The sequence below is a fragment of the Xiphophorus couchianus genome, chromosome 12 (assembly GCF_001444195.1).
Source record: "Xiphophorus couchianus chromosome 12, X_couchianus-1.0, whole genome shotgun sequence".
NCBI classification, from domain to species: Eukaryota; Metazoa; Chordata; class Actinopteri; order Cyprinodontiformes; family Poeciliidae; genus Xiphophorus; species Xiphophorus couchianus.
Window position 1 is genome coordinate 2,900,614 of NC_040239.1, and position 14,952 is coordinate 2,915,565.

At 37.5% G+C, this 14,952-nt stretch overlaps 1 protein-coding gene across 2 annotated transcripts in view; it reads left to right on the plus strand.

The window, feature by feature from the left end:
* adamts3 (ADAM metallopeptidase with thrombospondin type 1 motif, 3) overlaps positions 1–14,952 on the plus strand; it is a 160,715-nt gene that overhangs the window by 57,215 nt on the left and 88,548 nt on the right. For both annotated transcript variants that reach the window (XM_028032943.1, XM_028032944.1), the window contains exon 5: positions 9,335–9,522. In XM_028032943.1, the coding sequence (XP_027888744.1) occupies positions 9,335–9,522 (188 nt within the window). The remainder of the gene's footprint in view (positions 1–9,334; positions 9,523–14,952) is intronic.

Consider the following 14,952-nt stretch of genomic DNA (forward strand, 5'->3'; position numbering starts at 1 on the left):
AGCTTTAGTTTGCAGAGACGTTGTAATGCCAGGGTGTCCAAAGTGCGGCCCGGGGGCAATTTGTGTCCACTGGACTGATTTTGTCCGGCCCCCAACGGAGGCATTTTATTTGTAATGTTATTTCCTAAATGACTTTTTTACAATGGAAAATGTTAAAACAAAGTATTCATCTTTTTATAGTTAGGTTTTTATAAAATTTAGAACCTTGTTCATCCAGAGACTTTCACTGAAAAACCGACTTTGCTGCACCTAAATCAGCTTAATTTATGAAACTTAGCTAAATATAGGAAGTGATCTGAAAAAAATGTGGCTGGACAATTTCTTGACATGTTGGATTTGTGACGCATGTCGAATGTTTTGATCAGACGTCTTCTCCTTTGAATGTCAGCGTTTGGCGATCCTGACCTTTTCACAGTCCATGAATCCCACCTGAAGCTGTTTCCAACCATCCGCGTTCAGGGAATGAGAGGCTAACGCTGATGAACTGGAAATGCTCTGAAACATGACAGCGTTGTGATGATTTAGTGGCTCTGACTCATTGGTCTAACTCCACTGTTGAGTGAAAGCCGTTCTGACTGCTCTGATGTTTCACCCTCGTTTCTCTTTGGAGCTTTTCCACTTTGAGTCATCGAGTACGAAATCACTACAAAGGACTGGGAATAAATCAGTAATTGCTTATAGTAAAGTTTATTTTGGAAGGATTTGCAGTGGAGAGATAGTTTACACACTCCTGTTAAAATGCCATTTTTTGGATGCAAAAAGAAACTTCATATATCCGGCGCAGTTTAGTAGAAACTCGTCCAAATAAATTTTCTCTTGTTTACATTCTTGTTTTTCAGTGTTTAGGTCATGCTTAAATCCAGTTTAATTTAATATCTTTAAGATGAAGCCAATGACATTTTAGTTAAGTCTAAAGTGAGAATATTTTGGATCCTCAAAGATGACAAGAACTGTTTATGTTTAGTAGTTAAATCTGTTTGAGGACTTTGCATTAACTTATAATCATTAAACTGCAAAAACACAAACTTTTAAAAAAGTATTTCTGGTCTAGTTTCTAGTGCAAATATCTTAGTGACTTTAAAATAGTACAAAAATAACTTACTGGTAACTTTTCAGCAAGATATATTAGTTTGAATCTTATATGTACTTCCTAAAACGAAATAATATTGAACATCTTTTCACATTGAGCATTCCCTTCAGGATTTTGCTGTTTTTTTATGCAATCACTGATTTGTGTTACTTTAAAAATATGTACAAATAATTTTGCTATATTTATGCTTGTGCATAATGGTAGACATGACTTTTTGATACTCTTCTCATTGATCACAGACTTTAACCCCACATTAGGCTGAGGCAGTTGTGTAGTAGAAGTAAGAAATACTGCCACCTGCTGGTGGGGATAGCAATCACGTAAACCCATTTTTTGAGCTTTTTTTTAATGGAAAATGTGCAACAGACTCAGTTTTAATCAAACAATTACGCGTTAGTGCAAAAAAGTGCAGGGATCTTTTGATTTTGTGTGAATTTTTGCAATCGCAAAATCACCAAAAAATAGCAGAAGGCATGTAGTTTGGCTTTAGGCAGAGAAAAATTGTTTGATTTGACTGTTAAACAATATTTTAGCACAATGGTCCTATTTACGCTTCACTCTGGAGTCCAGAGGGCCTCATAAAAATATATTTTGTCTGGATTTGGGAAAGCAACTCCTGTTAGCCATTGCACTCACCCTCGTTATGCATTATATGCCACTTCCTGGTTGAAATTATTATGTATGTACAAAATAATTATTACTTTTGTCATGTTTTAATGTGATACTGTACATTTCTGTAGAAATGCGACATGAAAAGGTCAAAAAGAGTTGCATGATTGCATTTTTTAACAATAACAACCAGATGTTTTGTGGGTTTGTAGATTTTGTTTCCACAGTTTGAAATTAGCTTTTTGCTGCAGACAAAGGTAACTTGAACTTTGTGAGCCACTTTGTTTAAAGCCTTTCTAGTTTTGCCACAAGAGATGAATAACTCCCAGCTTAGCGTAGATTTCATGCTAATTCTTGGTGAGGCTATTTGAGTGATTCCCAGACATGGCGGCAGTAAATGGGTCAAATCCTGCAGCCCAGCGCTGCTTCACACAGAACAGATAAAAGGATTACGGCCCACGTTTTAATGTAACATGCTGCTTGGGGTTGTTGAAAATTTGGGATGCCGTCCAAATAATGAGAATGTTTTGTTAGTTTCCTGTCAGACTGAATAACATTTATGATTAGAAATATATTTATTTTCTGCGTCCACACAGGGTTAGACTTTGGCCTAAATGTTATAGTGTAAAAAGAAGAATACTCATCTGTTGACATACCTACATGTCTAATGGGGCTCTGGAGCAAAGAATGAATTAGGGATGCAAACAGTTAATTAAATCAATTGCTGATTAATGGTATAGTAGATTAAAATGAGTTCCAATCAATTAATAACATATGCCTAGACCAGTGTTTCTCAAACTTTTCCAGGACCACTTAACCCGTTTAACAAACACTCACAGACCACCGGATGTGAAATTGCCCTGCAGTCACACAACATCATGTTCTAAAACAATAAAAGTTCAGTTCAACCCGAGAAACTGAAAAATGTTCCTGAAGACATGAAGACATGAATTCCTCCGATCACATTATTATTCACATTATTTTGAGTGACCTGCTCTTAAGCTACTCATCCATTATTATTTTTAAACACAATCCTTTGGTAAGCTAGCTGTTTGCTGAAACTTAATGCCCCTCATTTCAGTGTTGTAGTTTAGCCTTCATCCAGCAGAAGGCGCCACTGGTCTTTAAGGAGAGCCAGTTGATACAGAAACAAAGATGGCGGAGCCATACCAGAATAGGAACAGAGTCTGGTGTGGGATACAAAGTGACTTTATGCGTCTAAAGTTTCACCTGAATAGCGTTCATACAACTGAGCTGCATGACGGAATAGAAACGACTATCAACCAAAAATTGCTGATGTGGTACGAAGGAAAAAATGCAGTAAGGCAGAAAAATTATAACGTTATGTAAAAAATACGCTGATAATGTTGATTTTGACTTCATGGAGTGAAGTTTTAGCATTCTGACAGCAACACTCTTCTGTGTGTTTCACATATTCCATTCTTTTATTTTTCTATTTAGCAAACGAAGAGGTTCCTTTTTGTTATGATTTATACATATTTATTTCACAAAATATATTTTAGATGTAAAAACAATACAGTAGAAATTCTGCAGATTGTTTGGTTTTTATAAATTTAAATGAAAGATTGTCACACTGACGACATCAAGGTGCTTTAGGCTGCAATGCATTATGGGTAAATGATATATGCTAGCTCTGTGCAGAGCTGTCCAGAACAGATTAATAAAGTCATTGAGCCGTTTCAATTTGATCCGGAGTGCGTTGAAGTAGATGGGAATGTAGAAATCACAAGAAGAAATGTGTAGCCTTGTCTAAAAAACAATATGAGAACCAACAACTCTGGTAAAGTTAGCCTTCCTGTGTTTTTAAAGTTAGCCTTCCTGGGTTTTTAAAGTTAGCCTTCCTGGGTTTTTAAAGTTAGCCTTCCTGTGTTTTTAAAGTTAGCCTTCCTGGGTTTTTAAAGTTAGCCTTCCTGTGTTTTTAAAGTTAGCCTTCCTGTGTTTTTAAAGTTAGCCTTCCTGGGTTTTTAAAGTTAGCCTTCCTGGGTTTTTAAAGTTAGCCTTCCTGTGTTTTTAAAGTTAGCCTTCCTGGGTTTTTAAAGTTAGCCTTCCTGGGTTTTTAAAGTTAGCCTTCCTGTGTTTTTAAAGTTAGCCTTCCTGTGTTTTTAAAGTTAGCCTTCCTGTGTTTTTAAAGTTAGCCTTCCTGTGTTTTTAAAGTTAGCCTTCCTGGGTTTTTAAAGTTAGCCTTCCTGTGTTTTTAAAGTTAGCCTTCCTGTGTTTTTAAAGTTAGCCTTCCTGTGTTTTTAAAGTTAGCCTTCCTGGGTTTTTAAAGTTAGCCTTCCTGTGTTTTTAAAGTTAGCCTTCCTGTGTTTTTAAAGTTAGCCTTCCTGTGTAGATTCCAGTAGAGGACGGACCAAGCCGCACCATCAACCCAGCAGGTGAAAAAATGGGGAGAAAAATACAACAAAAGATATAAAAATGTTGACGTAATTTTAAATCTTTTGCATATCACAAACAGCAATATCTCTAGTTATTTGACAAATTGCAATAAATTTAGGCCAAAATGTTCAAATTATCGTGGCCACTTCGACTTAAACTTATTTTATTGTCGTTGCACAAAAACACAACAGTGAAATTGGCAACGACATGTTATTGCTTGGAGCACACAGAAAATAAATCAATAAAATATTAATAATAATATATTTCTAAATATATGTAACTTAGAGATTAGGGATTATTGGTGTTGAACAATCTGATGGCTTAACAATTAATTATCGATAAGATCAATTAACTTTAGGTATGAACGTTACAGATTAATGAGTTAATCCAGTGTGTATTAACTCCGTCACAGCAGTCAGAGTAGATTTCCACTTGAGGCGCCGGCCGGCCTCTGGTCCATTTTTAGCCTGCGGTAGCTTGCAGCCACCTTGCCCCACTGCAGCCCGTGTGGGCCGGCGCTGGCCGCTGCAGCCGGGTTCCCATGGGAGCGGGTTGCAGGCTGGGGTCGGGTCTGCCGGGCGTGGCGCGGCGAGGCGGCGGCAACAGGAGCGCTGCTGAGGAGAACCTGTGCGTTTGAAGTAGTGGACCTCAGAAAAGCCTGTTTACTCAGCAGCAGGACGACAAGAATGCCCGAGTCATGACCAGAGCGGCAGAGCGGAGGAATGCGCTCCACAATCCCCACTCTGTGGGAGCCGCGCCGCACTGAGGTGGCAGCCATCTCTTCCTATTTATCCAGGCTCCCTCTCCACTCAATCACTGGCAAAAAACTAGTAGCAAAAAATGTAACTAGTTACATTTACTCAGTTACATTTACTTGAGTAACCTTTTTTGAAAAAATGTACTTCAGGGTCTTTTTGCTATCCTGTACTTCTTCCTTTTACTTGAATAATTTAATTATGAAGTATTTCCACTCTTGACTAAAATTTCTTGATTTTTCTACCCACTGAATGAAAAACAAACATGTTTTAACCAAAACGTCACCAGACACACACCTGCAGTTTTTGTTAAAGTTTCATAAATATTTTATTGACAGAAGCTGATTTGGAAAATGTTTCTAATTTTTTAAATTTATATAAACTATTTTCATCCTTAAAATATCAAAATTTCCACTTACCCTTATATTTTGGTCTGTCTGACGATGTAATTTTTAAATATTAAATGATTGATAATTTGATCAGTTACTCAGTACTTGAGTAGACATTTTACCAAATACTTTTGTAATCTTACTGTAGTAATTTCTTGGCAACTTTTTTACTTTTACTTGAGTAAAAATATGTTGAAGTGGTTCTGCTTTTGCTGAAGTAAAATGTTTGGGTCCTCGGCTCTCCTCTGGTTTAGACCAATCATCGTGCTGCTGTAACCAGCCTCATTTCTAACCCTGCTGAATAAGCATATTCTTGAACACACGAGGTCATTGTAGGTCATGTGGCCTTTGTTTACCGACTCTGGTTTGTTTGCTGAGTGGTCTTCATAAACTGACATAAACTCCATATTTGGTTTCATGTCTGCTCCACTTCGCTGCTGTGGGTCCAGATTTCTGCCTGCTGAAGGAAGATGTTTCTGCTTCTGCTTTATGTCAAAAATGAATTCATGCTACTATGAAATTTGTGGCTTAACATCAGTAACACAGTTTTGCTATTTTCGGTTTAATATTGGAGTTCATATGCAGGAATGTTGTCAGATGGAATCTGAAAATAGCAGCACCAAATGGTTTATTAATGCAGCATCTCTTTGTACTGGAGATGCACCGACCTGATATTAACATCTGTATCTAGCCTGATCCGCAAAGGCAGATCTATTCAGCCTAATTCTACGCTTTTGAAGGTTTGGAGCAGTTTATTTTAGGTAGTTAACCTAAAATTGTCAGTTTTCGTTTCTTTATTGTCTATTTTACATTAGCTGTTATGTTCCTAATGGCACTGTCTCCAGTTGGTTGCTGCAGATGGCCGTTAATGCTGAGCCCGGTTCTGGTTCTGCTGGAGGTTTCTTCTTGTTAAAGGGGAATTTTTCTTCTCCATTGTCGCCACATTCATGCTCAGTATGAGGGATTGTTGTAAAGTTGATTGTCTTCTGTCTCTGATTGCTATAAGTCAGTTACTGTGTTTCCACTGAACTAAATGTTTAGCAAATATTAATTGCAAAAATAAATTTGCTTAATGGAAACAAATTGATTTTGAAAAAAGTCTCGTTTTTCAATAAAAAGATTTTTGTGCGAGGTTGAGCTGTTTTTTTTGTTTGTTTTTGTTTTGGTTGTATCAAAAGAAGTAAACACTTTTCACATCACGAGTCACATGATCAACAACCGGATGATTCTACTGGCAGAGATAACAAACAAGACGACAGGAAGTGGTAGGAGGTTGATGTAGAAACATGTTTCTTAGTGAGATGTCGTGTGAGAAAATTTATTCATGTGTGATTTTAAGAATAATGAACTGAACTTTATGATAACTGGATCAATTGGATCGTATTTGTTACTGAACTGAAATGATTTTTTTCTGCAAAGTGCCTGAAGGCATTTGTTGTAAATTGGCTCCATATTATAAACTGAATTAAATGGAATCGGATTACCAGGCTGCAATAAAACATACAAAACATTTTAAATGACACGTTTCGTAGAAACTGGCTGATGTTTAAGAAACGGTGCAGTGAAGGTCAAAGCTGGCAAGATAGAAATATTTATAACAGCCTCCAGCCATATTTAATAATTATGTTTTCAGCAAGATGTTTATTATTGAATAAGTATTTTACTGGTACTTTAATAGTATATTAATACTAATCAGATTAGGTTTTTCATCTGGGAGATGAATGTGCTCCTGCTCCAGTGGGGATTTATAATCCCTCTCCAGTCAGATTATTATTATTTTTTTTTATTTTGCCTGTTTTTATAGAGATTTTCTAATTTAAAAGTAAAAAATACTTGGTAAGATTCTGTGTTTTTGCAGTGTGCATTTAAAATAGAGACCTTTTTTGATAAGACAACAAAAACTACAAATACAGAAACAAAGCAAGCAATTAAAAAATTAAATAAGTTAATAAAATATGACCTAAAAATACTGTAAAGGCTTAAACATAACTGTTAGCAACAAAGCGGATAAGAATAAAGTGATACGATTGAATTTCTGACATGTATTAGATGTAAGTGAACTAATGAGTTACTTTCAGAAACACTTAGATTTCCCAGAGTGTCCTTTTATATTTAACATCAGTTTTATGTTATAGTAAAGTAACAGCAGTGAAACTCTCTCCTGTGGTTGAAACCAGACAAAACCAGCAGCAAACTTAATGAAAGCCTTTCTGTGATCTCCCACCTTCAAATCAAACACTTAAACGCATCGCCATGATTTCTTTAAATTGCGGCCAAGCTTATCTCCACAGGTTTTAGGCCTGCAGCTCTCTTCTGCAATATCCAGTCAGTCGGCTGATGCCCAAAAGAAGGATTTTTATTTTAGATATTGTTATAGAAAGTTGAATTTTTTTGACATTATGGCCGCTGCGTCAGATCTCTGAAGGAGAGTCTTCAGCTTTCTTGAGGAGACGGAATAAAGGCTTTCTTATCCACATCGCCTCTCATTAGTTTTGCAGAGATATTACGCCGTCCGAGTGAACGGCCAAGAAATATTTGGGGTAAAGTTAAGAACCGGCGGTCCGTCCATCAAAAACAAAGCCTCATCAGTTCTGATGGTCTGTTCTGGCTGCAGATTGGCTTCAGTTCTGTCAAGTCAGACAGTTCAGTCCGTCTTCATCTGGATTCCAGGGAGAAGCTTTCTTTGAAGTCGGATGGTATTTTTCTGTCATGAAACCTCAGAGGAGGATCTGTGAACTGTAAAGACGCCTCGCACAATAACCGTGAACTGTTTGTCATCTCTGTTCCCGGCAGTACGTCACGCCGGCCTTTGTTATGCGGACGTGAGTTGTATCAGAACGCTCAGCAGTGTCACATTTCCTTTATTCTCCCTGAAAGTCGAGGTTTAAGTCTGATCGGTGGTTTTCAGGGCTGTAAGCGCTGCAGTTGTTGCTATTTAGTCAACAACTCAGAAAGTCGAGGCTACAGGGCAGCCAGTCCTGAATAATAAGTACAGGAGGCAGATGCAGTGAAACGCTGGAGGAACAAATATACAGTCAGATGGATACAGGAGTTCTCCTCTGATTATGTGAAAAGGTTTTGGTTTTGAGGTAAATATTAAAAAAATGCTTTTAGATGTCATTCATCAGTCGGTAGATTGTTTTATTTTGACTTACAGTGGAGTCCCACCTATTTATTGTTCAGTATCCATGGATTACCTCGGAGCGTATCTGAAATATTTGAAATAAAATGCAGCTCTGGATGATGAAATACTTGAATGCACAAACAGCCTTCCCACTCTAAGGCGTCACAAACTGGAACAAACTCCCACAAAGTCTTAAACTTTCTCCCTCAACAACTGTTAGAAAACCAGCATGAAATAAAAACAGTAATCTTGGCATTAATGACTACAGAGCAGAAGTTTATAATTTTATGATTCCATATAGGGTATGTATGGACTTTCAATGATTGTTTTGTGATATGAGACTGATTCTTTAACTCACCTGCTCACGGATTACAGATGGAAACTGCTTTAAGCCAAATCTGAGGCAAAGAATATTTTATTTACCGTATATTTTTTTTCTTTTGTTCCTGTTCTAAATAAAATAATGCACAAAACTAAACAATGCTATTTGACATGCTGTTGGCTGCTGCTTATTTTACTTTTAACAAGACAATCAGAAATAATTTACTAATGGAACAAGAACTTTTTCATCAATATCAAGAAATTATCGACATAAAACAACTCATATTATTTGCTGAAAAGTTACCTCTAAGTTAGTTTTGTCTTATTTCAAGTTATTTCATTATATGAAATACCTTGAAATAGAAACCAGATAAAAAATACTTGGTAAGATTCTGTGTTTTTGCAGTGTGCATAAATACTAAACATACCTTTTTAAAAATAAAATGTAAATAAAATGATTATTCCTACTCTATTTTTCACATTTGAATCTGAAAAATTTAATTTAAGCTCAACATAGAACCTAAGGGTTAAGAAGAATTTAAGACTTAAATGTGGTTTTCAAGCAAGTATTAAAAAATGTGTTCTGTTTGTAGATTTTGTCTGAACCGGCAGCTGTTTGAATCTTCAGTTTGTTTTTGTCTTTGTGCAGAACCAGAGCTGGGTGTCGCCGGGACGCTGGACTCACTGACGCAGCAGGTGAACCAGACGGTCCGCCGCCGCCGCGACGCCGGAGAAAACGACTACAACATCGAAATCCTGCTGGGAGTCGACGACTCGGTGGTTCGCTTTCATGGCAAGGAGCACGTGCAGAATTACCTCCTGACTCTGATGAACATCGTAAGTCTTTTTTATTTCAAATCAATATAATTCACCATTTTTGGATTGGAAGAAACGTGAACGAAAGATGTTATGATAACAGAAATACTTTGGAAGTTCTTGTTTCCTAAAAACTATATTTAGTACCAACCATGGAAGCTGGATTTTATTTTTGTACTATAGTTAAAGTTTTCCTCAGGCAGCTTTAAAGGACCAGGATTAAATGCGAATGCTGCATCTATTCAAAGGAAACGCAGCGATGGGCCTTCCTGGCCTGAAGGAATACGGTCCTGCTGCTCAGCTTAAACCTTTAATCTGTCTAAATTCCCCAACCTGTTCCTCAGGATGGAAGGAAATAAAACACAATGTTATTAAAACAATGCCTATCCTGGTAATACTGACAGACATTAAACTGCAGAAGATCACAATGCTTACTGATGATTTTCATATTCGAGTCCTTGCTAAATTTATAAAACAAACCAAAAGGTGTAAAGTATGTGAACTCTAATGGTGAGGTGCCTAATACACAGGATGAAGTTTTAAAACAACCTAAAAACAGACTTTGAAAAGATGGATTTAGGCTTTTTGCATATCTTTCCAAGTTTAAACCACAGAACAACTCGATATCTAATTTATAGGAAGGAAGTAAACATGACAGCACAGAAAGTTTAAAGAAAAATGAATAAATTAACAGAGTTCAGATGGAGGAAAATGGTTAGGTAATTTATCACTTCGATGCAACAATGCCATGGAGGTAATGGAGATGCATGTTGGAGAATATATTCAGCAATATTCAGAGTTGCCAAAGAACATCTTGTAGATCCTCAAAAACCTTTTAGACTGGTATGGGTCGGTCCTGGAGATTCTGGGTGGGAATCTCCAGTCAGGAGGTCATGACCTTTATCTGCATTTAGTTTAGGTTGTGCAGCAGGACAATAATCCAAAGCGCATCAGAGCCCCCCCCCCCCTTTTTTTTCTTTTCCTCCAAAAAACAAAATCAGGGTTTTGCTGTGGCCTAGTCAAAGTATGGACTTGAATCCAGTTGAAATGCAGTGGGATGACCTGGATTACCCTCCAATGAGGCTGAATCGAGACAAACTGTCCCACGCTGCGAAGGTTAGCTCACCAGTTTAGCAGACTGGAGTCGCTATTCAGTTGTTACGTTTTTCAGCATTGACCCAAACCTATCACAACATAAGCATTTCAGATCAGTCAGTACCAATAGTTATTGATTAGCTTTTTGTTTTGAATACCTGAATAACTGGTAGTGAGGCTTTTCCTGTTCTATCCACAGTTTCCTCTTCACACCGTTTATTTCTAAGCAGTTACAAAGCAGAGTGGAGAAACCTGAAACTGCTGCTGCGCAAGCTACTCAACAGGCTGTTGCTAGGTAACCAGATATTGAGTGAGTTGCTAGATTACCAAAGAGTGAGTGAGTTAGTTGATGCCGCCAAACTTGATTAGACAGAAGCCTTTCCTCTGCCTACATTTCCCATAATACTGTGCGGTTCTAGATCAGAGTTCAGTGAATATTCTATTGAATATTGAATATTCTCAGATGTATTGTCTATTCATATTGATCACGTCTATTGTGATGTACAGTATATTGTTATTGATTTATTATCCAGTGCCTTGTGTGGGTAGTTTTATTTTCCATCATAAAGAAAAATATACTTAAAATCATAATTTCAAAACTAAATTCTGTATTTACTCTGGTTATGTTGCATTGTGTTTCTGTGTTTGATATGATGTAAAGCACTTTGAAATGCCTTGCTGCTGAAATGTGCTATACAAATAAAATTAGATTGATTGATTGATGAATGCAGTATGAAAGGCAGAGCAGTGGTTCATGCAGGGCGTAGCAGGCTGCAGTCCTGAGTGTCCGTGTCACTGGCTGATGCTTCAGACGCTGAGGCACTTTGAGCAGCATCACTGTCAGACGCAGCATCAGGCCTGACACACGTCAGCCTCCGCGCTCCTGATGCCGCCAGAGTTCTTCTCCAGAGTTCTCCACCTCCGTGTTTTCACTAAGCTTCGTCATCTAAGAGTTTAACTTCTTTTTATTTTACAGTCATTATGCATCTGAGCTGAAAGGAAAAATGACACTATGTCTAGATCAGGGGTTCTCAACCTGCAACTCCGGAGCTGCATGTGGCCCTTTAGACTGTCCATTGTGGCTCTTAATGACTTTATCCAAAAATGCTAAAGACTTGAGCATTGTTCTAAAGCAGGGGTGTGAAGCTCAGTTTCATTTTGGGCCACATCAACATCGTGGATGTTGTCAAAAGGCCGGTTGTTCCAGAAAGCATTGATAAAACCCATAAACAAACTAAATAACCAGCTGTCTCTGAATTCAGTAAATTCTTCATTGAACATCTTTTACCACTGATCAGTCCCTCCAGGATATCGTGATTGTTTTTTGGATTTTATTTTAATCACAATCACTGATTTTGTGAAGCTAACTTAGAAATATTTGCAGTTTTTCAGATATTTGCACTTATGTAAAGGTGACTTTTTGTTACTGACCACATCATTCACAGTTGGAAAGTCAGACATAACAAAACAATCGAAACCAATTTAAAACAAATGGTAAAATCAAACTTCAGTGCAAACACAAAGTTAACCTGCAAGTACAAAGAAAGTTATTTAGTGCTTTAAAACAAACTTCAGTGAAGAAAGAAAATAAAAACTGTCTAAAAGTTACTCAGCAGTGTGAAGTGTTTCAGCGTTCACATAATTCTCTGTTTGAGACATTTTTTCACATTAGAAGTACAAGCTGTAACATTTCATTAACTTTTTATTACTTTTCCAAATCTGGGGTCCTTAAAATGAGAAAGATGATTATTGAAGTCATGTTTTTAATGTCACTGAATTGCCCGTCTCTATTTAAAGCGCTGCTTGTTAGGACTCCTGCTGTGGGTGGCTTTGAAATCGTCTGACTAATCACTTCTGGGACAAAGTTATTAATACGTTTAAAAGTCAGTTTTATAACAGAAAAATACAATTTCAACAAACAAGATGCTATGAGACGAAAGCGTTTGAGATTCATTCTTACAGTTTAAAACATTGAAAACGTTCCACTGTTGTTGCTGTTGCAGAAAAGTTGTTCAAATAACGTATTAATGTGAACTAAGTCATTCTCTGTAGGATATTCCAGTAATATGCTTTATGTAATATTAATGCGTTAACTTTGACAACGCTTGTAGTAACATGAATGATGCCTCTGGTTGAGGATCATCTGGACGTTTTGGTTACTTGAAATATCCATTAGTAATTTGAACCTGATTTAGCCAGAATCACAAACTTTGAGTGACGTGTTGTGATCCAGGAAGCTGCAGTTGTGACGACGTTACTGAGGCCTGGCAGCGGGAAACTCAGGGGAGTTGCTTGAATCCATAAGGACGAAGTGTTTTGGGGGCCAAGGAGGGAGTAAACCCAGCACATGAACAGGTCAAACACAAAAATCATGAGATTCTGGATTTCCACCGGAAAATACGGTTGATAATCTGACAGGGAGGTCGAGATGGAGAGAGCGCAGAAGTAGGGAGAGATAATTAGGCATGGCACAGGTGGGCTGAGTAAAACTGATTAGGTGAATTGAATGGGCACCTGAAAACATGAAATAGTTTCAGACATGGCAGAAACATTAATTATTACACATTTCCAATCTTTGTGTTATGAGTGACTCACTTGGAGTTTTCAGTCGTTGCTTCATCTGATAAAAGAAGATGGTTTTAGTTTAGTGGGCATCTTGGCTGCTTCTCTGGCTAATGCTCTCATTATGCGGCCAGTCAGTTTGGGTTTGCAGCCGTCATACACCCTCCATTGGATTGAAACGCTCTGTGGCTGCGGATGTTATTTCAGAACCTGACCGAAGCTTCTCCACATCTTTCTCCCTCACATGTCTGCTGTGTCTCATGATGTTTGTTATCCATGTTGTTTTTAAGTAATTAGTAACACCGGCTTTCATTCATTAAAAATGTTAACAAATTTAATCCCTTTTCTTTTTTTTTTACATACAAAAGTTCTGACCGGAAACTTTGTGTTTTTTTTCTGTTTCTGGTACAGCCGTAAATCTGATGCACAATCAATATCCACATACAACAACAATGGACAACTAAGCTGCTTCTCTTGGCCCACTGGCCGTTAATTTTTGCTTCAAAAATGTCCTGATTGATTGCTGGGGAAGACTATTGTTGTGTTCAAGTTGCGCTAAAAGTAATTGGCATATTAGCAAAGCTATTCAAGCCTAAAATCTCAATGCTAAACATGTAGCAGCAGCAGAGCCACTAACGCTAATGTCAGCGCACACAGTCGACATTTTTTAAGAAGTTTCATGAATAATCAGGAGTTCCTGAAACATTTTGCTCCAATCTGATGGTTGAATAACCTAAATAACAGATTGAAAACAGTAAATATATTTGTTGTTGAGCTCATATGTCTGTTTATTAAATTATTTATAAGCAAAAATGTTTTTTAAAATAAAACATCGCTTCTTTTGTCTGTGTAGTTTTCTATTAAAATGTTTAAAATGAACATGTTACATGTTTGGAAGAAAAGCTTCTTAGTCTACCCCTACTCTCAAAAGCCAATTTTTCTATACCATAAGTAACTAAGCATCAATCCATTAAAAAATTACTGACCTACCGGTGATGTAATTCTGGTAGTGACTGCTGAATTTGATATGTGCTGAGATTCTCCCAGATGTATTTTCAATGTTTTAATTAACTAGACTGCGCAATTAACTTGATAAAAAAAAATTTTAATCAAAACCCACCACTAATAATTAGTAATTGGGTATAAACTGAAGCCATTTGGTTGCACTGGGTTTTGGTTTTGGACAGGACTAACCACAAATGCCCGTCACACCAGGGCTGTCCGACTTGAGTCTGCAATGTTAAAAATGGTTCTGGCTCTCGACCAGATTATTTTGTCCTCAAGCTGGATCCTCTGGATCCAAAACCAGAATGCTAATCCCAGTTTAGCTGCCTATAGTTCCAGACTGTCCCTGTTTTGGCTCCAACCTGAGTGTCTGACTGTTGCCTCTTGATCCCAACACCACAATACTAATCCCAATTTTGTTGCCTTACAGTCCTTGACTGTTTCTGAAGTCTCTCTGCAGAGAGATAAACTGGACACAATGTGCCTGCAAGTGTCGAGATTTCTCTTATTTACAGGAATTACCGCACACGTAGTGGCACAAATCCCTCTGCTTCCCATATGGAGGATTGGTTTACAGTCTATTTCCAAATTATAAACAGTTTTCTAGGTAGATTCCACACAGCATCACATAGCAGAGTCACAGTCTATTGCAGAGACCAGCAGTGGTTTGGATGACCTGTGCAAATACAATAAAACAACATTTTCTAATGCCTTTTGATAATTTATGATCACTTGTAAAATAAACATTATGTTCACTTTGCCCTCAGAACCAACCTGAGGAACATGCTG